Source organism: Puntigrus tetrazona, chromosome 1 (genome assembly GCF_018831695.1).
Source record: "Puntigrus tetrazona isolate hp1 chromosome 1, ASM1883169v1, whole genome shotgun sequence".
Taxonomy (NCBI): Eukaryota; Metazoa; Chordata; class Actinopteri; order Cypriniformes; family Cyprinidae; genus Puntigrus; species Puntigrus tetrazona.
Window position 1 is genome coordinate 19,387,263 of NC_056699.1, and position 23,763 is coordinate 19,411,025.

The window sequence follows — 23,763 nt, forward strand, 5'->3', positions numbered from 1 at the left end:
TTCTTTTTTTGGACTGTCAGAAATCCAATCCAATGTCCTCAGCGTTCTCCTTGGCTAATGTTCCAACTTCAGCAGAACCATCCCCCCGCCCCAACTAAATCACCACAGCTCCACATCTGCAGTTTAGCATCACACTCGAGTTCATTTTTAAAACAATAGAAACCTGAAAGCAAATGACGATCAGCCATGTTTATTTTATAATGAACTACGAGCTGGCGGTGTAAATGGAGATCAAGAGAAGAGATACTAGCAGATTCTTGTTTACTGTTACTGAGGTGTTTTTGGAAATGATTTCACAGGGCTAAATCAGTGCTAAGCCAAGTGTGATTCCAGACTCACAAACTGGCATATGGTGCATCAGACCGCCAAGAACTCTCACAAGGCTTTTTTTTTTAACATTAAGATGTTTCCTAAAGTCTTACGGGCTTACTTTGATACTTTTACTCCAAACCTCAATATGTTAGCTCGGAACATGTTTCTCGCTTGTTTTTATCGTGTATTATCACATTCCACGTTGCTTTTTCTTGCATTATTTTCTCACTCACAAAATACTAAACAGACACGGCACATAGCATTTCTCGGTATGGTATTTATTCATGCGCTGAGTAACACAATATACACGCCATGGCAATCCTCCAGACGGAGTCGGCCAAAGTCGAAACAGCTCCCACTCTTCTTTCAACATCTCGCCTTCCTCCTCCTCAAAGCCCCTCTTTCCTTTTCTCCTCTTTATGGTCATTTGCTTCCTTACTCTCTCTTTCCCTTCTGTGTTTTTGTGTTCTAAATCGTCCTTCACTTGGACTCAAGTGCTCAGATTTTTTTGTTCATTTTCTTTCCCGAATTTTCCTCCCTCCCGGCCCCATAATAGGAGAGAGGATAGGATTTAAAGGTAATGCATACCAAAGCCCCAGGGAGACTGTCACAAGCAATCACTCCGCTGTCTCTCTGTGTCTTTCTTTCCTTTCTTTCCCCTCCTTCAATTTTTTTGTCTTGAAGCACGATGTCAGCGTGTCTATGTTCTAGTCTCCTTGCTGTATTTATTGTTGTCCTTTATATCTGCCAGATTCATCATTGTTTGTCTTGAACAAAACAAACACACACACACACACACACACACACACACACACACGACACACTGACATGCACTCACACACAAAACACACCTGTGGTCCTGTTTGGGAATCCTGTGGGTCCTGTCTCCATGCATCCCGCAGCCTGACCCCCGGTGTTTGTTAGCCTAGCTTCTCCCACAATCCTCCCCTTCCCTCCCCCTGGCCTCTCTCGCTTTCCTCTGATTCCGTCCGGCGGAATGTGACCTGGGCAGAAAGTATAGCGCTGGAAGCACACACTCTCTCGCCAGCTCAGACGTCCACCCTATACTTTATGCCACTGGGATTCTCTGTGTGCCGTAGCTTCACATGGATGCCGCTGCTGATTTATTATTCCTTCACCCTCTTTCTTTGATCTCTCCTTCTAAATTCAATTTTCTTTCTTCTAATTAATTAATTTTCTCATTTGGATTCCTTAATCGGTTGTTTTTTCTTTCGGGTCTCACCTTGATTTCCTCACAAATTTCTGCCATCCCTTTTGAATTGGTTGGTTGTGTAAGAGAGAGCATCCGTTACATCCATGTGAATCTACAGCCTCTGTGCATCTCACTAGGCCTGTTTGAAGTCCAGCGTCAGTCTGTGTTCACCTTTAAACCTTTACTTTCATTCACGACGATCTCAGTGTATCTCTGTTTGGGTTACCATTTGTGTTTCACAAGTCGAAGACACACTGTGGCCAGTTATGATGATTTTTAATAACAACAGTACAACGTAAAGAGAGAATACGGTCACATAAATATAAAAATACACACATACTTAACTTAGTCTCAGACACATTGTCAGATACATGTCCATACTAGTGTATGATGGCTTTGTCTCTTTCTGCAGAGGGATGCCCAGGTCTGTGCAACAGTAATGGACGCTGCACGCTGGATCAGAACGGCTGGCATTGTGTCTGCCAACCAGGCTGGAGAGGGGCCGGCTGTGACGTTGCCATGGAGACTCTCTGCGCAGACGGCAAGGACAATGAAGGAGGTGAGGTCACTAGTGACTGGACGGATGAGCGTTATAAAATTTAAATGGGATGCATCACACATTTATGCATATGGAAAAGTTTATGTAAATATTAGATAAGTATTTGTCAATGATAATCAGGTCGAGGATATAACCCTGGTGGAAACGGTAAAATGTGCATATTTAAATTTTTATGAAACAGCTGACATTGTAATTTCTTCTTCCTCTATAAAAGTCATGATAAAGTTTTCAGGCAGGTTTTAAACAGACCAAACTCAAACCAGTCTTGTTAGGGCCATTCTGATTTTAAAAACTTTTTTAAAAATGTGTGGTGCTTTTTTTATTTTTAATCGTTTTTTAAAAGTCCACTTGTACAGAAAGGTTAAGCATATCTTGATTTCTAAAAGTCAGAGTTTTTTACTGGGGTATCCCATAGCTCTCAGCCCATCAGAATATAGCACACTAAGACATGACCCTAAGACCAAAGACAAGTAAATCTCAAAACTAGAGGTTAGCTTAGAGTCTGGAGGTTGCACTTCTTGTCTTGACAGACATCAGGGGAGACCGACTCTATGAATAACAGAGCATCTCTCTTTGCTTACATTTAAAAAAATGACAGGCCTGCTCAAGGGGTGAGCGGCAGTAAATCCTTCTCCACAGATTCTGCATTCAGGGCGTGTGTGTTTGGATACAGAACTTTTTGGTATACACGTGTGGTTCCGCGTACATTTGAGGTCCGCTATGAGGTTTGGTTCAAACAAAAATGTCTAGAAAGGGTAAATGCATGAACCTTTAAACACAACGCAATTCCAAAGTATTTGAGGAGATTATTTTTCTGGTTGGAGATAATGCGATCTGTAACATCGTAAATCTGAAGGATTTACAGTCCTCTGGAAGCCTGACAAGAAGCTTTGAAGTTTTTCCAAAGCGGAAAGAAAAATATACAGTAAGGTTATGATATATTCTCAGTCGTACAGTAATCATGCCAGATATTGCAGATTTCTTTGAATTTGGCTTCCTTTGACTAGAGGTACTGTAAAAAGATGAGAACATAAAGGTCTTTATATAAACAAACATTCTCAAAAATGAATAAGTTTCTCCTTAAATACATATACATGTCCAGATCCCATTACGTGACCTCTGTTTTGTGTGACCTGAGCAAGCTAAGTTAACAGATTCTGCGCTCTCCGGAGATATTTTTTCATGTGCGTGTTGACTTTGGCCATAGCGGACCGGATTTAAAGCAGTGTGAGAGTTACGAGAGGTCCAGATCTCACATGAAGTTGCATGGTGCTTTTGGCAGGGGGTGCTGGGACACTCGTAAGGCAAAACAAACAGTCAGACACTCTGTCTGGATCTCACCAGAGCAATGTCAGCTCAGGGTGCAGTAAAAAAAGGATTGGTCTCATACTGATTAACGCAACAAAAGCACGTGTTTGCGTGTGTGTGTGTTTGCACATATGTTCTTTTACAACTCCCCTGTGACGTTGTGCCAGATGTACACAGGCTTTTTATAAACTAGCTGAGACGGATGGCAGAGGTTTATGGCACTTACCTGCGGGAGATCAGATCGCATTTCCACACAAAGCATTAACCAGGTGTTTACTGATAGAGGCGAGAGAGAGAGTCTTGACAATGTGAAAGAAGCAATAGAGGATATTGCAGTCATGTCTTTGACCCTAAAGGTGAGAGAACAAAGGTGGTGGATGGTGTGTGAAGCGTAGACACAAAAACCTTTTACTTCTCTCACACTGCAAGTGGTGGAACAGGACACAGGATATATTATAAGACTCTTTAACACATAGCACCTCATATTTCTGATGTGCATTGTGTGCAGATGGCCTGGTGGACTGTATGGATCCAGACTGCTGTCTGCAGAGCTCATGTCAGACTCAGCCCTTCTGCCGTGGCGCTCCTGACCCCATCGACATCATCAGCCAGAACCAACCCGCAAGCCCACAGCAAGCCGCCCAGTCATTCTATCAGCAAATCAGCTTCCTCATTGGTCCAGAGAGCACGCATGTCATTAACGGAGACAACCCCTTTAACAGAAGGTAGGATTGTGTGCTGTGTCTGCTGCAATGAGCAAATTAAACCTCAAATAGTGAGGTGTGTATCAGTGCTTAACAATAAGGATGCCCCAGAGGCCCAGGTTTTATCAGGCAAGTGATGAACTTCTGTTCATGTAAACATATTTAATACTAGTCCACTGGGTGTTTTGTGATGTATTGAATGCTATTGTGCAGAGTTCAGAAAGTCAATGAAGTAGTCCATCTAGATGACAGGTTACAAGAATTAATTAATAGAATAAGATTCTTCTTAGATCAGTTGAAATAGAAGAAGATTATAAACAAATCAGTCATGGTTCACAACATGTGCCATTTCATTTCCAGCAAAAGTTTAATATAGAATAATCATAAAATAGGAGGGTTTTTTTAAACATTAAATTTATATTTATATATATTAGTGCTGTTAAACAAATAATCGCAATTAATCGCATCCAAGCTACATATTTTTCTTTACATAATAGGTGTGTGTGTATATTTATGTGTGTGTGTGTGTGTGTGTATATATATAAATTAAGCACACAATTAAGCACACTCTTCAGTATGCTTAATTGTAGTTAATGAATTATTTCATTAACTACAATTGAATGACTGACCTGATGTCAAATGATAAGCATATGGAATAGTCTCGATTTATTATAATCTTTCAGTTTCTGCTTTCCAGAGACCATATTAGCACCATTAAAAAAAAACAAAAAGTCTCCCCACAATTGCTCCTAACAGCCCTCTTAAAGACTTCATACAGTTGCTATGGAAACAGATGTGCTGACAAAACCTCATAAGAACCGTGTGACCCGGGTTACAGCAAGAAAGATTTTCTGAAGTTGCATTAAAGTGTAATTTACAAATTATGGGCCTCGATTTGCATTGTGTATGTGTGAGCACCATAACAGTTATTGGAAAGAGATGTTAGATCTGATAATAGCCTGCTTGAATAAGCAGTGCTATTAATTATGTTGTCACATTCAGAGCGTGGGTTTGTCCAAAGCATCTTCTCTCTGTTTGCTTGAATGGATATAATTATTTCTTAGATGTCATGGTCAGCTTCATGGCTCTGTTTTACCTTGCTCATTCCTTTTGCTCCATCAATTAAGCACCTGTTGCTATTTCAATCCCTCTTAGCTTTTTTGTGCTTTTAACCTAATTTCCTTTTTATTACGTCTGACAATTATTCAGTGAGTTGGTAAACTAATATCTACGGAAACCTGGAATTAAAAACACAAAGGAGGTTGACTGATCACACCACAAATGCTCACAGTCACGTTTCAATTTGACTGATACGTGGTAATAATGCAATAACGATCAGTTTGTTTATCTCTTAACCTGCCTTCTATCCATAACTCAATGCACATGTTCTGTTAAGACGGAAATAACATTGAAGTTAGCTTGATTGCTCTCAAAAATTGCTTGGCAACTGTGATTCGGTCTTGACAGATAACACGATTAGCTACAACAAAGAGTTTAATAGGCCCAATGCCGGTGCCCCATATGTGAGGACATTAAACCTTTAAGTACCTCTGTGGCAAGATAAAGACTCATCTGATAAAGGGAGGTGTAGACTAATGTGATTTAAAAATAAATGCACAAACCTGCACAGGGCACATCTGCACTGAATATCGGTCATTTTGGCTGGAGTTTGTTTGGCAGTCATCGAATGTAACCCAAACCATGTGTACTAGACTCCCTCATCCTCCCAGCTCATGATAAAATAGAATAATCGCTCGCTAAATAATATAAATGTTTAAGTAAACATCACAGGCTCTGGTTTTTGTATCCATTGTAAAGTTCAGTTTGATTTGTAGGTTTTTATCCTGGACTAAACACGACAAATGGTGATAAAAGAACACAGCACAGATATACTGGCTGACTGAAGAAATGCAGATATTGCGAATCCAGTTAAATACACACACACACACACACACACACACACACACACACACACACACACACATATATATATATATATATATATATATATATATATATACATATTCACATTCTGCCTGGTTTCAAAGAAAAGCCACTAAGAAACAGTTGCTGTTTGTGTGTTTCCTCAGGGTAACTACCTATTGATTCGCAGCATAAACATTGTAAAACAACGCGCCACTGGAGCAAAAGTGCCAGCTCCTCAATTTTCCAGAATTAAGTATCTGTCACACACCCTGTATATCCCAGCAGCCTCTCTCCAGATGTTTCTTCTATGTCATCTTCAGCCGTCCGTTCACTTGAACGCCTGGCTCAGCAAACCCCTGCCTGAGTACATGAAAATGTCTTGTTTTCATTTTGCTACATGTGTCCCAGCACTAAGGGGCCTTTTAAGCAGATTAAGCTTCTGCGTGGTGCATGTTGGCAAAATGGAAGGTGTGTTAAGCAGCAAGGTTTGGATGAAAAACTGGAGCATTGAGAGAGGGTCAGCGGTCCGGTCCAGAGAAGAGCCTGTGTGATCCCTTTAAGAATGAAGGCGAATAACCTTGGGCACCTTGGTAGATGTCCACCTGGATCCAGCTGTAATCCTTGTGATGGCAACATTGTGAAGGTTATTCTTATAGAGAGGATAGAACAGAAAGCAGTCAGAATATGATCTTTTTCAAAATAGGTTGTAAAATAGGTTGTCAAATAAATAATTAAATAAATGTTTTGTTTTGGGGGGTTTTGTTTCGGGGGGGTTGTTATGGTGGGGGTGTCCTTTTTCTTTTTTTCGTTCTTAGTAAACAGTAAAATAGTTTTTTACTTCTTGCTTGCTTTTTGAGCAATATTAACCTTGGTTTTGTGGCCAGGGTGCCTTCAGAGAAAGTGGAAGACATGCATTGTACACGCAGCGAGTAGCGAGTGTGACATGTGGTGTTCAGGGCAAACGAGACAGAAATACAGCACTGAGGAGGGTGAATTACAGCATGCTTTTAGGACGCTCAGGCTGTGGCAGCTAACACTGGACACTACTGTTTTATTATCTCACACAAAGCAAATGGGATTTCTGAGTTACGGTCACATCATGAGGAACGGCAGCTTATTTATGGAATGTTTACCTGTGCGTGTAACCCTAGGGTCATTTCCACACTTCCTTTATCCCAGCTCCAAGTGAGGGGTGACGGCACACTTTGATTCACTGCTGCACTGCTGATTAGGCCCCCAGAAAAACAGAAATGACCTGAAAAAAAAATCAGCCAATAATTAGAGCGAGGTGTCCTTAAAACTGCAGTGAAGTCACTTTCTATCCAAAACAACCCAAGCACTAATTCTCTTGGTCGCTTTGTTATTTTGTTAGGACTGTCAGTTTATTTAAAAAAATGAATTATGTATAATATATTAATATTTGCTGAGAAGGAAAGATGATTCAGATATTGAAAATAATGTTTTTCACTATTTGTCTCATTATTTTATTTCAGTTTAACCATTCTACAGTTTAAGTAAATATCCACACATATATTTACTTAAGCTGCACATATGTATATCATGTGACCCCTTTGTTGAGTTTGGTGCTTTTGTGTGTGTGTAGATTTGAAAGCGCTTATTCAAAAAAGTAATTGACAGTGCAGGATTTCTAAGTATTTTAGCTATTTATTCCCCTGTGGGAAAGTTACAGTTCTTCAAACAAAAGCTTTGCCCACATCGATCCTTATGAAGCTCCTCGGAAGAGAATCTGCCTTGGGAATTGAGGACATAAGAATCCCACTGGAGCCTTTAGGGGACTGAATTATGACTGTCTATAGAGACGGGGGCACAAGAGTCACATAAATAAGCATAGTGTGCGTGTGTGTGTGTGTGTGTGTGAGAGAGAGAGACAGACTTTGTGTGCTAGTTATTTACAGTGGATTAGACATTTTAAAGCTTAGGGAATCCATGTTCAGTCATGCTGTAAATCATATTAATAGTGAGTGTGTGTGTGGGTTTCTTACCAACCATGTGTGTTTGTTTTGCAGCCTGGTGTCCATTATCAGAGGGCAGGTGCTCACTGCAGATGGTACGCCCCTGATTGGAGTCAACGTGTCCTTTGTGCACTACCCAGACCACGGATTCACCATCACACGGCAGGATGGCATGTAGGTTGAAAACATCCTATACACACTTCCATAGTGTTTCTGTCCTTGAATGACTGAATGTCATGATACAGCACAAAGTACAGATGTCACCAAAACCATCTGTTTAGTTATGTTTAGTACTTATGCATAAAACATACATAAATGTGTGAAAACTTTGATTGAATACGCAATGGCTCCACAACAGTTTGTGTGTGCGTGCATGAGTTTTATAGCATGCTGTCTTATCTACCAAGATCATCTCATGAAAATGTCAGGCATTGCTTCAGGAAGCAGTGCTTTAGCAAACGGCCTGTTTAAAATGCATTGGATTTACAAGGGTGGAATCAATCAGCCAATGGGCCGCACTTTCCCATACTGTTAAACCAATCCCAGTGTTATTAAGGAGCAGTGGCACCGCAATCATGAAGACCTCACAACTGTAACCAGCAAGATGTTCAAGCAGACTACTTTTATGTGTACTGTTAAGACCTGACATCATGTACTATCATATACTGTCATGTGTCAGTGCTGGATGGCTAAAAGGCAGCAATCACGCGGAGAGGAAATGAGAATTAAAGAATTCAGTGTAATTAAAGATAGAATCAATGAAAAGGTGTTTTAGGTGCAGCTGGTGGACTGAATGGGGTCAGTTCAAGTCTTTAAAGGAATGGTTTGAATGAAAAATGAAAATTCTGTCATTATTAACTCGCCAGCATGTCTGTCCTAACTGGTATGACTTGCTTTCTTCTGTGGCACACAAAAGGTGTCATTGACGTCAGACATGATGCAAGACATCTGAAGGTGCCACATTTGATTTGAGCATTAGACTTTTAGTGCAGACTTAAATTTTGATTCTGTTTCTCACAAAACTCAGTCACAGCTTCAGAAGATTTGAAATGCAGCATATGAGACTGCTTTTATTATAATTTTGAACCAGTTTGAAACCAGTGTTCTTTTAAGGTTATATTATAGTTTTTATTTTGATTTATATACATGTACAACATATTAATTTAATGTTTATCTTTTTTAATGAACAAAAACATTTTTAATAGTTTTAATTAACAAAATAACAACACTGATTTCCATGTTTACACCTGGTATTAATACAATACCCTTATTATGTCTTTTGAAGGGAGGGCCTTTTTTTGTAATATTTGTGAAATAATCATATATATATATATATATATATATATATATATATATATATATATATATATATATATATATATATATATATATGTGTATATAGTGTGATTATTTCACAAATATTACAAAAAAAATATATATATGTATATATATATGATTTTGTGTGTTTTTTACAAAGCTATTCCTAAAACATTTACTACATGGAATAAAAGAGAAAGAGAGAAATATCACCTATAAGTTAAAATTTTACTGGTATAAATACTTTAAATTGTACTGGTATTCCGTACAGAATAGGATATAATTTAGAAAATATAATTTGCGATAAAATTATAATTCAATATTATATATACAATTATGAAATGAAACATAAATTATAATGACATATTAATGTTGTGTGAGTGTGGTTTGGTCATAAAGACCATTTGAAACTCTAAGGGTTTTTTTTATCTGTGTATACCCAGAATAAGAACAAACATGTGCCTTTGTTAAATCAAGAAAACAAAGAGGATATGCTTTCAGCTGTCTCCTTCTGGCGCTGCCATAAAAATTTAATCCTTTTGTTTTATTAACTTAACTATTTTTCTGAAGCACATTTATTGTATTCCTAAACATATTTATTATTATTTATTATTATTATCTGTTATATGTAATTTTATTCCGTTTGTCTCTTTTCTCCTGTTTTTTCATGCGCATTCAAAACTAAACCACTAAAAAGAAGAATTATATTTTTAAAGGGACACAAGTATTTATACCCCATTCGCACCTGTATGCACTGTCCACTCATGGTCAGATAGACAAGATAAACCTGACACCAGCTGTTCTCATCTGGAAAAGACACCAGCTGTTCTCATCTGGAAAAGAGTAGACAGTTTTTCTTCAAAGAATCCAGTTTATGTTTTACAGAACAACAAAAATGGCTTAATGGATTGAAATGACATGATGAGGATTTGTTTTTATATAGTTGCTTTCTTTTAAGTGAGCAAACGAGCGCATGAGCACAAATAGGACTGAAGAGAGAAGTTTGACCCTGACAGTGCATCATAGAGATAGATGGAGAAAGGCGTTAGGCTGCCAGAGAGATATGTTTAATAGAAAACGTGATGATAGAAAAGCTTGGACTGGAAGGAGGAAACCCAGACTGAAAGAGAGAGAGAGTGACGGGGGGAGGTTATAGATAGGAGGAGTGTGTCCGAGATTAGCCCACTCAGCCAGCTGTTGCAGCACTTGAACACCACAGCAGGGCAGACCGTAAAATGGCAGTGGATAATCATGCCCACACCTCTTCCACATCCACTTACTCCAACAGGGAATCAGAGTACCAGCTACGCAGCTGTTAGAGACCAATCACCAGCAGCCTCTCCTTCAGAGCTGCTTTTGTGTGTGTGTGTGTGTGTGTGTGTGTGTGTGTGTGTGTGTGTGTGTGTGTGTGTGTGTGTGTGTGCGCGCGTGTGTGTGTGTGCACGCACGTGAACAAATTCTTACGCTTCTACATGCATATTTTCTGCCCTATCTTGCTTTCCCCCCTGCAGCCTTTGCAAAATATCGAAATATAGGACAGTATGCTAGGTTCCTGACTCATTTCCTTTCTAATAAGTCTCTCATGGCAACAGAGGGAGAGAGAGAGTCGAGGGAGAGTTTTGGCTTTTACACAAATGCAATGATAAAAAGGCTCAGCCACATTATCATGCATTTTTCACCGTGGCAAGGCCCTGTGTCAGGAAGGAAAGGGCCTTCTTAGAAACACTTGGCCCAGAGGAGACCTGCACTGGGATCAGGAAGGTTAAAGCAAGAGACAATTAAACCAGGTCTAGCCATCAGCTCTCATATCTAATTCATCTCAGTTACTCACTCTATCACCTCCGCAGTACATTACCTGCATATTATGCATACCTAATGAGGAACATATGACAGGCCTAATTTATACATATATATAATGTGTGTGTTTGTGTGCATATCAATTTCTCTAAATTTCTGTACAAAATAAATATCAGAATATCAGAATTTATAAGTGCACTCCTGGTTTCATCTTTGCAAGGTTTGACATTCTGGCCAATGGCGGAGCATCACTGACGCTGAGCTTTGAGCGGGCACCGTTTCTCACGCAATTCCGTACAGTATGGATCCCGTGGAATGTTTTCTATGTAATGGACACACTGGTTATGAAAAAAGAGGAAAACGACATCCCCAGCTGTGACCTGAGTGGCTTCATTCGACCCAGTCCTCTCATTGTGGCCACACCACTCTCCACTTTCTTCCGATCCTCGCCCGAGAATGGCCCTATCATTCCAGAGACTCAGGTAAGACTCAGTTGAACCCAGCTGCATAGTAGATTTTAAAATAACAAGCCACAATGTAGGTGATGCAAATCCCTAAAACTAAAACAATACCAATTTTTCCTTCCCACCAAAGTGATAATTCACTATTGTAAATGGAACAATTGGTCAGCTGGATACTGAATAGTCATTTATTAGCATGCACAGAAGAGGATATCATATGGCAGCAGCCAGTATGAATGTACAATGCGTCTAAACGTACTCTGAACACTGTTTAGTTAGTCACAAAAGGAGGCTTTGAGTACAGAGATGATGCTAAGAAAACTTGAGGAAACAGTCTGTTCTTTGCCCTCAACCTGCACCCAGCTTGCAGTACTTGGAGGGAAAAGAGTTTTAAATCTTATTGTGGTGCTGGCAAGAGCTAGAAATCACTACAGCCTTCAGCACAACCCCACATATTGAGAAGATATTGGTCAGCATTTTATATCCTTTTGCACACCCTCCTTTTGTTCCTTTTATAGTGCAAATCCGCATGCGCTATCCCCTACATAATCTGTAAAAATGACTCAAGCCTCTTGCTGCCTGTCTGTAAAAATGAAAACTGGACCCACATCAGAGCAAATAAATCACTGGGTCTTTGGGGAGATAAGTATAAAATCATGCTTAGTTTGGGTCTTGCACAAAACAATTTTAAGGTCTTAAAGGAGTAGTTCACTCAAAAATGAAAATTCCTCTATTATTCTCACTCATGTGACTTTCATTATTGGTGAATCAAAAGAGGGGTATTAAAAAAAAGATCTTGGCCACTCTTTTAGGTATAATGAAAATAAATGAGAATTAGGCATGTTTAATTTGTAAATGAGTCAATCTTACTTTTTTTTAATGAATCGAATGAATGATTCACTCATGCGGTTAACAACAGATGAGCAGTAATGGCTTAAATAGCTTTTGTATGGCTTTCTTAAATGACAGAATTCAAATTTTCAGTAAACTGATCATTTAAAGCTAACTGTCAAGATTGAATTCATCAGTCACGTTTTTTCTTTGCCATGTGAACTGAGTGCTGCTGTTGATTGAGAGGTTTCCAAAACTTGGCTCTGGCCTGTCTGTATTTTCTCTTCCACCCTACCTTGTGTCCAGATGTGTATTTGATCCTTTCCTGTATAACCCAGCTTTTCCATTCTTACCTTTCTGTGGCATGTGGCGGGGGGAACATCCCCTGTAATGCGAGCACTCAGGGCCAACACATATGCTGTCTTACGAGTTTGCTTCGAGACATGAAGGAGAAAAATTGTTTCCTTATTGTCGGCAGCATATGTAACAGGCCACACTCCTCTTCCCATGTTTCTCCTCGGTCCCAACAGGGGCGTCTGTCCCCTCTGTGGAACCCCACTCATCAAAGTAGATGGGCCCTGATTTGAATTACAGCCTGCTTTGAGAGGAACTCTAAACAGGGGTAATCAGACCCAACCAAGTTAGCATTTAATATGGGGCTTTTGGACCTCAGCTGTAATGGCCTCCAAGGTCTTTTTTTACCCAGAGCGTCACACATAAATGGCAAACAGACATCCCTCAGCCCCCCTCTTCCAGCGCTCGTAACGCTTAGCGGCCGTGACACCGAACAGTCAGGCATATTGCTTCCACTTGGCCGTCGTGCAGGACTGGAAAAAATTTTATTTGGCTAGAGGAGAACGGCACGTTTTCACGTCCAGAGAAAACCTCCGTGCGACAGTGGAAAATCAGATGAGACATTTCGTGAATGAAAGATATATATGATTACCCATCATGCTTTGCGTGTTTGCTTCAATAACTACTATGTCCTTTAAAGCATAACACCTCTAAATGTAATGAGAGCACATTGATTTGGCTTTTTGCAAAAAAACTAGCTTCCTTTCTTACCGTGAAAACATGCTTGATGATAAAACTCAATCTGGTCTTTATTACTGTGCATTTAATGGGCTGTATCAAATGAACTTTCAAAGCCTTTTTCATCTTCCCTTTCATTTGGCAAATGAGAAAATATTTTGCTTTAATGCAGCCATATGCACTTACGGCCCTTGCCCCTGTGGCTAAGAATAACACGGCTGCACACGTAGAGACACGGCAGCGCATGCGGTGCCATTTATTAAGAGCTTATAGCAGGCGGAGTAAAGCATGTTATTAGCTCAGACTCTGTAATCAAAGTTCACAGAGGGGAGGCTGTGTGCATAGCATGAATGCATTGTGGCTTATAGACGCCCTTAAGTAAAGCTACGAGTGTGGGGTATGCACAAACACATGTGGATGGTATCAGTCAGTGTTAGAGAGCCCGCTTTGGCTCTTCAAATTGAGAGAATAATGCTACAGTCATGTGTAAGAATGAAAGTTGAAAACCACCAAACTTTAACTTGCTGTCCTTTTTTTTTCCCCTACTTAATATTAGTTACCTGTTTGCCTGGGTTTTTTTTGTTGTTGCAGCCACAGACTGCATATCAAAGGTTCTCCCAAAGCCATCTAGCCCCCTCTACTGATCCCCAGGAAAGTGCAGCAGCATCCAAACCAAAAAAAAAAAAATGTGAGAAGAAAAGAAATTCCCTCTGGCTCCTTTTGTCCTCTGTGTTAGAGAAAAGCAAATGTCCCCTCCCAGTAGGACACTTGACAATGCCATGAGCTGGAAGACAGGGGGATTACTGTCTTTCCACAGTGGCTCGACTGGCTTTTCATTAAGCACTTGAGGAGAAAGCTGTGATGCAGAATCTCTCTGTTGATCCAAGCTGCTCCTCATCTCTTGTGCTCCTTTTGTTCATCTCAAAGAGGGAGAGAAATTAGCACTAATGCTCTGAACTTTTGTGACTCCTCACCAGGGGCACCTTTAAATGCCGCTAACTGCACGCTTGTGTTTCATCCGGCACGACAGGCCAGCTGTCTGAAAGTCTGAAATCAATCCAGTTTGAACTACTGCAAGTTGTGGTCCACACTGCATTTTCTGTTGACTGTTTCTCGTGGTCGAGCATGTGGAATGCAGTACAGTAATAGCCTCCGACAGTGATGCAAATATAAGCATGTTCCGCCCGTGAAAATCTCCCTCATTAGATCCAAGATGTCAAGTAAATGGTGGTCAGAGCAAACACAGGCACAGATGTGCTTTAATCCTGCGGAGAGAAAAATCGGAGGCCTCATCCTCGGCTCTAATGCCTCTTCCAGATGCTCCCGAGTCACTCTTTCTCTCCCCCATCTTCATTTATCTTCACCTCTTTCTTGCTTTGATGTGCAGGTTCTTCAGGAGGAGACGGCGATTCCTGGTAGCGACCTGAACCTGATGTATCTGAGTTCGCGGGCGGCTGGCTACCGGCCAGTGCTCAAGGTGACCATGACCCAAGCAACCATCCCCTTTAACCTCATGAAGGTGCATCTGATGGTGGCAGTGGTGGGACGACTCTTTCAGAAGTGGTTTCCCGCAGAACCCAACCTGTCCTACACCTTCATCTGGGACAAAACAGATGCATACAACCAAAGAGTATACGGCCTGTCAGAGGCTGTGGGTGAGTAAAACTGCAGAGATCAGATTTATATTGAAATCACAATTAAAATGTGAAAGGTTTTTCACTTTCATCCAATTATATTTTGTCGTAAGATTCTGTTAATTGAGTGTTAATTGATGCAGCATCACACCTCTGCTGAAAAACTTTAAAAAAAAAACTCACAATTAACAGCATTTTTTACGTCTTTACTAATATTTAATATTACATCAGCTGGTGTTGTTGCGTTTATAAACAACCACCTATCACATACTGGTTTTCTACATGCACAGAGTCGAGGAATAATATAATTACCCTCTGTGGAAAGCCTGAATTTGTTACATGCAAGAATATAGATGTGCTTAATGGCCCATGCCACTATGACAGTTGCATTATGGGATGTCTCCTTAAATATACCTATGCAAATAAGAACTGTAAATGGAACACAAAGCAGTTATGATTAAGGCCAACAATAGCACGGGGAGCAAGATTTTTTCACTGTGGCATTTTTTATGCTGACTGTATTCTGTAGCTTGTATGATTACCCATCAGCAAAACCACTGAGAACAACATGCCTCGTTCTGTTCAGAAGAGGTCAAGGCGAATCTGTGGCTTTGTTTTTCACTTAAGCATTGAGAAAGACGGCCAGCTGCTGATGACAGTGCCTCGGTTTATTTTCAACTGATGATGTGGCAGGCAGTAGGCCAGACTAAACTAGACATGCTTTTCAGCGCCTTGCATAAACAAACTCACAAGATGTTGAACCACAAAAGTGTGTTTTTTTTTTTTCACAAAATCAGGAATGCATTCTGCCTTTACAAAGTGAACTGTGTAAAATTGTAAACAGGTTAGCTAGGTCTCATGAGTATTGATTGGCTTTCACCTTCTCATCAGGCTTTGCTTTGCCAATTGCATTAAGCAGGTAATTTTTTTGCCCAACGAATAGCAGTGCGCTTATTGATTCTCTCTGGGGGACATAAGGTCGCTTTCTTAATATGATCGGCTGAAAGTTATAAATTTAAAACGATTTGCACCTGGTGAAGCACAGATCTGTTATGAGATTTACCAAAGTTATGATAGAGACACTGCAGTGTTCAGGCAGACTGCAGTAAAGATGAATTGATATTGTGTAGGACATCTGATTAGGCTCTGCGAATGAGTGTGGTTTATCAGCCCAATGTTTATATGATGATTTATCTGCATGCCTCCTAATGTGGTGTTTAGACTTAGTCTGTATTGATTACTTTCTCAAGCAGTTCTCAAGAAGTCTGTATTTGATAGGATGTTTATAGGATATATTTGCATACATGAATAACACCAATCTTTCTCTCACCAGTGTCTGTGGGATTTGAGTACGAGTCCTGTTTGGATCTGATCTTGTGGGAGAAAAGAACAGCCATTCTCCAAGGTTATGAACTCGACGCCTCAAACATGGGAGGATGGACCCTAGACAAACACCACATTTTAGATGTTCAGAATGGTAAGCCCACCTCTGACCTCTGACTCCTCTAATGAATAACACAAAAATAATGCACTCCTACACTATAGTTTTAATATGCGCAACGCCATAAATCCCATTGATCTTGGCAATCAGCTGAAATCATGTGTTTACCCACACACTCCTAAATATCAACAAAAATCTATTAAAATACACTTGCGTTACCTCTCCTTCCCCATCCAAAAGCGTCCTATTATCAGCCTGTTAAAAGTTATTAACATGACATGGGTATAAAACCTTTAATAAGGAGTAAATGAGTGCTCATTAGTGTCACTGCAGTTAAATGACGTTGATGAAGTGGAGCTATAGCGGCACGGTGGTCTTATTGTCTCAGGCATGCCAATGAAGAGACATTTGACATTTCCATGTGAGTGACCTTCACCCAGACGAAGCAGTCTGGAGTGCTCTCTGCAGCAAACATTTATGGCCACGTGTCATTGGGGAGAGACTGCCTTGATGAATTCTTAAGGAGTCTCTCATCCCTCATCTCAGCTTTAAAAGGGTGATCAGCAGAGGTTGTCCCCATGTACCTTACTTAAAGGTTGAACCTGTTTATCCTTGAGCCCTTTGGTGGGGACATGATGAGCTACTCTTAGATCACAGTTTCTATAGCCTTCTAAATATAGTTCTCACCTTTCAGATGGTAAATGTTTGTTGTGAGCTGCTACTGAAACTGAAATGTCCAGTTTTGCTACCAAGGCTACCATTTTAAAATAGCTTGTCATTCTATAAGCAGTTGTTCTCCAAAAAAAATGTTCGTCTTCATGTTGCTCCAGCCCAGTACTCTTTTCTTTTTACCGGGAGATAATAGGTTGAAAATGAACAGTACAACATTTGTTATTAACTAAAAATCTCCCCTCTATTTCTTTTAAATATGACATGTTTGATCTATGTAACTTTAGTTTATTTCAGAGCTTCAGCAGAGGGGAAGATTATTAATAAATAGTAACTTAAAATTTGGTTGTCCTTTCATGTGTCCTAAAAAAACCATATGTAAATAGGGAAAGCGTTTTCATAAGGTGTTTTCACAGCACTATATGAAATCGGACATAGAAAAAGAGCTGATTTTAGTCAATCGTAAAAAACTAAGAGAAGCAAAAAAAAATCAGTTCCTTTCTGGGATGGCAGCAGACAGTGATGGACAGCTGGGAGCTGGTGAATCCATGCGGGCAAGCCTTAAATTACCCAATGAAGTGAGCCTCTGATGGAGGTATGTGAGCATGCCCAGTCCAACATAATGATTGTGGAAATGAACTCTCTGGAGCGAAACACGGGCATTGAGGAATTGTACTAGTCAGTTTAACTAAATCTGAGAGTGAGTGTAATATACATTATAGATACAGTATGCGTTTAACATAGATATAATCATTAATAAATCAACTTAAGGCCTTGTTCTCCTCCATTTCTTTTGTCAGGGTTATCAGAAACTAAAACAAAAATGAAAACTGGTGGATTAAAAACAGTGTAAATGGAAATGAACTGAAACAAAGTAAATAAAACTTAAAAACAAAGGTTGAGAAGCTAACTGAGACAAAATAATCAACGAAAAATAAATAATGATTTGAGCAGTCATCAAGCACTCATCACATGTCAGAATAATCTGACCTGTCTGTTTGTGTGGGAGAACACATCCCACAGGCAATATGGCATGATGAGATGCCAGTAATATTTTCTTACACTGACTCGGATGAATTTGCAGAGACTGGACAGAGACAGAATACTCTTTATTCTATTAGAAACAATGAACTTTCATCCAATGAACTTTTGTCCAATGATTTGGATAGATTCTCCATTTTATGAGTGCAGAGGCTTGTTGTTTTTTAATGTTTTACTTTTCCATTCACAGGGGGAAAAAATGAGCCACTAGTTGTCCAGACTCTCTTTTTGTTGTTGCTGGCATCTTGAGTGACACTAAGCCCTCTTTTACTTCACTGGCTGAGAGCCAGCTGTCCGTACAAATTCCAACGGTCTTTCATCTCCTCTCCATGCCTGCTGTCCTTGCTTCGTCCCTGACCCCCTCTACCCCCTCTACCCCCCAGCCCCTATACCTCCTGATCCCTTGCATATCCAACTGTCTGGTTAGTAAGGCACCTGTCCCACCTAGAGCATCCCAGAATACACTGCTGCAGGCCATTCAAACTCTGTTGGATGTCATTGATTCATGATTGTGGATCCTTAGTTCAACAGTTCAAGCCATCAGTGCTGGATGTGTGTGCCTGTGTGTGTGTGTGTGTGTGTGTGTGTGTGTGTGTGTGTGTGTGTGTGTGTGTGTGTGTGTGTGTGTGTGTGTGTGCCTGTGTGTGTGTGTGCCTGTGTGTGTGTGCCTGTGTGTGTGTGTGTGTGTGTGTGTGTGTGTGTGTGTGTGTGTGTGTGTGTGTGTGTGTGTGTGAGGAAGAGAGTTATATTTCTAAGGTGTTTTATTATAAGAACAATAATAATAATATGGTGTTAGTTAAATACAACTATTAAAATAATTTTCTGATGCTGAAACAAAATACAGCATATAAATAACCTAACCTAAACCTAAACAGTATGTTTTTTAAATGCTAATTTAAAATGGCAAAGTATCTAAACTAAAAATGACAAAAGCACATGACAAAACAAAAAAAGAAAATAAAGTATGAACATATATAAAAATCATTTAAAATATGAATGCATTTTAATATATAGATACTAATTATAATATTTTAATATCAATTATAATATAAAATAATATTGTTGCTGTTATAATATTTAGGTAACACTTTCCCTGTACAGTATTTATTAGAAAGAGGCTCTCCCATCACTCTTTCAGAGGAGCACAATGTCATTTGAGAGCACTTATTGCTGTCAGTAGTCTCAAAAAGGCTGCAACTGCCTAATAGAAATTAATAGTAGCTATCCAGGTCCATAAATGTTGAACATTTAGTGTGTGCGGCAAGGGAGCTACAACGTATGTAATTGTAAGTGTCCATCTGAAATGTGTGTAGCTCTAAGCTTTCAGTGTATCTATATTCTTGTCTAGTTATAATGAAAGGAACAGAGTAATAAGACCTACAGTAATATCCTCTGGGATTTGGTTAAGTGTAGGAGTGTTTGTTTGCATTAGCTTCCCGTCTCTGGTGACCTCACCCTGTCACCACACTTTTCATGCTGTCTCACGGGGAAAACACATGCATGCTTACATCCAGACAACGCCCAGCCACAAACTAAAACACACACTTGCACTATTTTAGCGTCCTCCATCTGTTCCTATTCACAGCCTTTTTCTAAAGAAAAAAAGTTAATCTACAGTCTGCCGGTCATTATCACTAAATAAACCAAGACAGGTTGAACAGGACGCGACAGGAAGTGGAAATATGAGACTAGCACAGCTGTATAGGAAAATTTTGCCAATTGTATGGTTTAGCGATCACTATACAAACGTATTTGACCACGCAATTCAGTGATTGAATAATCATAATCAAGTATTCCAAAAAGCAGTGTAATAAGTATTATTTAACTGTTAGACCTTGCCTTGCATCACTTGATGTGTATTTGCAATTGTCCATGAAAACTACAAGATGTTAAGATGTACCTTTTTTTGACTTCAGAAAGGCGTTCATCCCCATAGCGGTTATCATATGCTCAATGTAGAGGAGAACTACAGGATCCCCCATACAGCAGATTAAATCTATTGCATTTATGTATGTGAAATATTTAGCAATATGTAAGTATATATGACCTATTAGAACAACTTCATAGATTTACATGATAGGACAGGAATCGAAGCGGTCGAGAGAGGGGATGGGACTGGGAAAGGTCCAGTTTAACTAAATGTGGGAGTATAGGTTAAGAATGACATTAGGCTGAGTAATTAATGACAGAATACATTTTTTTTAAGTAAACTATCCCTTTAATATAGGAGATATGTGTCAAATATTACATTTATGTGTGGGATTAGGCGTGAGTTGGGAAAGGGCATCATAGTGGTCAGTTAGTCTTTAATTTATTAGTCATCATCTATGAAGATTCTCAAGCAGGCAGAAGAGTTCAACCGACTGTAAACAGTGTGGTTAGGTGGGGCTGAGTAATTGTTTTTTCTTTTACTATAATGCCAAGTGCCCTCCTTTTCTCCCTCTCTCTGTCTTGACCTGTGGGCTCTGATAAGGCTTGGGAAGTCTGTGTTTGTGCTTAGCTTTAGCTTGCTGTCTTAAAGAGTTCATTCACAGAATCCCCTAGCTTATGGAGTGCCCTCCCACTTCCACTACCACCTGCTGCCTTAATGTGCATATATATGTATTTATATGTGTTCCACTCTAACCTTCTTTACCACATGCGTACACATGAAAGTGGCGTAATCGCATTTTGACTCCATCTTTCCACCCCTCTCAGTCTCTTCTTCATTTTTACCTGAAGGGCCGCTGCTCTCACATTTGCCTCTCACCTCACACACACACACACACACACACACACACACACAAGCGCTCACACACTCAGACACAGCAAATTCAGCCATGCTAGACTTTACTGCCCTTTCTAAATCCCATTGAGTTCAGCTTTAGTCATGTGCAGGCATGTAATGCAACTTTGAATCTGGCTGCATGAGCCAAGCACACCTCGCTCTCTGATGTGGACCACCACAGCCTGCGGGGCTTACCTGCATCCTCTCTCGCTCTCTCTCGCCATCTCAGCCTCTGATTCCTTTCATCTGCCCTTATCAGCCTCTGTCAGTGCTCAGCCACTGTACCTCCCCTCCTTCCACCTAACAGCAGGAGGTCAGGGAGAGAGATTCAGACACCTCTCTTTGGGACTGCAATTACTTCCAGTCAGGAAATCTTCAAAGACAGAATGTGTGATTGAGGGAAAGCATGTTCGCAGATTTGCTCCTTGTTTTTTTCTGCTGTGCTGCATGTGTGGTACAGACACTCTGAAACAAAAAAATAGTAAAAATACAATAAAAAGCATCACCCGCTTATTACTAGTTTTGTCCTGACTCCAAACACACTGTTTTCCCATTATTCAAATTGACTTTGGACCTGTCGGGAAGAAGTTCATGAAATATTAATGACAAAAAAACGGCGGAGAGATGTGAGAAATGAACACACAGGAGAGGCAAAATGATTAAATTAAATTGATTTTGGTAATACTCGATGACCACTAATCGCACTCTCACTACACATGCACACCCACACGTGCTTCACACAGCTCCGCAAAGATTTATGGCAGCCTTTCCTTACAGTTTTTATGTATTTTTCAAATTAGCTGACACAGTGGCTATGACTGTGAAGATAAACTAATTCTTTGGGAAATTATGTATTGCTTTACAATACCAAAGGCCTGGAATAAAAAAGTTTAGAAAACCAATACATAAAGTGTGTGTGTGTGTGTATGTGTATATATATATATATATATATATATATATATGCCACACAGTTTCCAGTCTGATACAATTCTTCTATAAATATATCTCGCGAATATTTGCAGAGTTATCAGATTATAACAAAAGAGAGGAAAAATGAGCAAGCATTGTCTGAAGACAGAGAGATTGAAGGAGAGTTGTTGAGACAAAAGAAGTGGAGTAGAAGACGAGACATTAAATGGTACGCTGAGAGAAAGAAAAGGAGGCAATGACAGATGGTTTGTGAGGCGTAAATGGAAGAAAATTGAGTAGACTACAGCTTCAGCTCTATAATCTCATCCCGTTTCTGACCCAGCATAAACACAGAAGCTATAAACTCCAATTCAGCCTTTTATTGGCAAATCACTGTTTTCCACTCATAACCTGTCCCCTTTTGTCTGATTTTTATATAAACACATGTCACGCATATCAAAGGAACAAGTACACAATCATTATGAGCTGAGGGCTGTCTTTCTGCGTGCCCGAATGATTAATCCAGCACATCCCACGTCAAGAGCCATTCCCAATCTAGGGCTGGCCATAATCTGTGTGTGTGTAATTGAAGACATTCATTGTTCTGCACGTGGGTGTACATACATCCGCTCGCACTATTATTTCCAAGCCCTCGTACGGCAGATCAAACAGGTGTGGAGTGGGTTTCATTACTATAATGCAACCGCAAGTAATTTGCGTGAAAGAGCGCCCAGTGCGCATGGCTCCGATTACCCATCGCAAATGTGCTTAGGTGTGTGTGTATGTGTATATATCTGAAGCAACCTCCCTCGGAGAAGCTCGGTTTGAAGTCAAGGTCGTGGGTCTCTCCCAGGGCCAACAAGCCTCCCTTGTCCAATTTGTCTTTGTTAGTGGAGCATCGCTACAGAGTAGCCTAAAAGTACTTCAGAAAGCAGCCCTCCGTCTACGTACCTCCATCCCTCTCACTCTTCCGGCCAATCCCTCGCTCAATGGCTTAATCGATGGTGGGTGGTTGATCAGAGGAGGAGGTATATTGAGATTTATGGGGACGTTTAGACCGCGATGCGGCTGCTGTGTGGACCGGTGCCCAAGCACACCCGAGAGGAGGCTTAAGATGGCGTCATTGATCTCACTCATAATTAGCGCACAGAGGAGCTAGATGCAGAATTCCAGCACGTTGCCCGATGTGAATAATTTAGCGAGCACAGCATGAAGTCATCCTTTGAAGTGTAGCTTTGAAGACCCCCCCACCCCAGTCTCGAACACCCCGCCGTTTTCAAAGCAACTCCCAAAAAGCAGCTAACTGTGTTCGCAAGGACGCTTTCAGAAAACATTCTATTGACTTAGACACTTTGAGTTCACCTGCAAGCTTTGACTTGATGTGCGGAAGAATACTTCCTCTCACTCTCTTAAATGTCTTTGGTTCTGTCCAGTCTTATCTTTAATGCACACGCGTGTGCACAAAGTACACAGGCGCTTATATTCTCTGTGTTTTGGACACACACTCTTGCACTGACCCAAAGCGGTGAGCTGAATACACAGAAGGCGGCAAGGAAATTATTAATTAGAAATGAACGTATTTCATTCACATTGATAAAAAAATTCTCTGTGTAATTAAAATGAAGAGCTCATTTGCAAAAATGATAAATGCCATCTTTACTGACTACCGTGCATTATTCTCACATAGCGCAATCTGAATTCTAATATTGTTCAGTCAAAAAAAGTTGAAATTGTCCACAAGGCATCCCAAGTTTGTGCTTTACAGTAGAAGCCAACAAGTGCCCTTGTTGTTTGTGAACAGAAGCCGGTAAATATTTTTAAAGCATATTGTATTCTGGTTAGGTGACAGGTTTTGAAAAGATGCACTAG

General features: G+C 40.2%; 1 protein-coding gene across 13 annotated transcripts in view; it reads left to right on the forward strand.

Annotated features, from left to right (window-relative positions):
* Positions 1-23,763, forward strand: part of tenm3 (teneurin transmembrane protein 3) — a 243,630-nt gene that overhangs the window by 196,170 nt on the left and 23,697 nt on the right. For 9 of the 13 annotated variants that reach the window (XM_043229546.1, XM_043229727.1, XM_043230073.1 and 6 more), the window contains 7 exons: positions 869-889; positions 1,938-2,084; positions 3,901-4,117; positions 8,050-8,169; positions 11,330-11,591; positions 14,821-15,088; positions 16,401-16,544. In XM_043229546.1, the coding sequence (XP_043085481.1) occupies positions 869-889; positions 1,938-2,084; positions 3,901-4,117; positions 8,050-8,169; positions 11,330-11,591; positions 14,821-15,088; positions 16,401-16,544 (1,179 nt within the window). The remainder of the gene's footprint in view (positions 1-868; positions 890-1,937; positions 2,085-3,900; positions 4,118-8,049; positions 8,170-11,329; positions 11,592-14,820; positions 15,089-16,400; positions 16,545-23,763) is intronic. The other 4 variants (XM_043229793.1, XM_043229933.1, XM_043230009.1 and 1 more) reach the window with 1 other exon arrangement.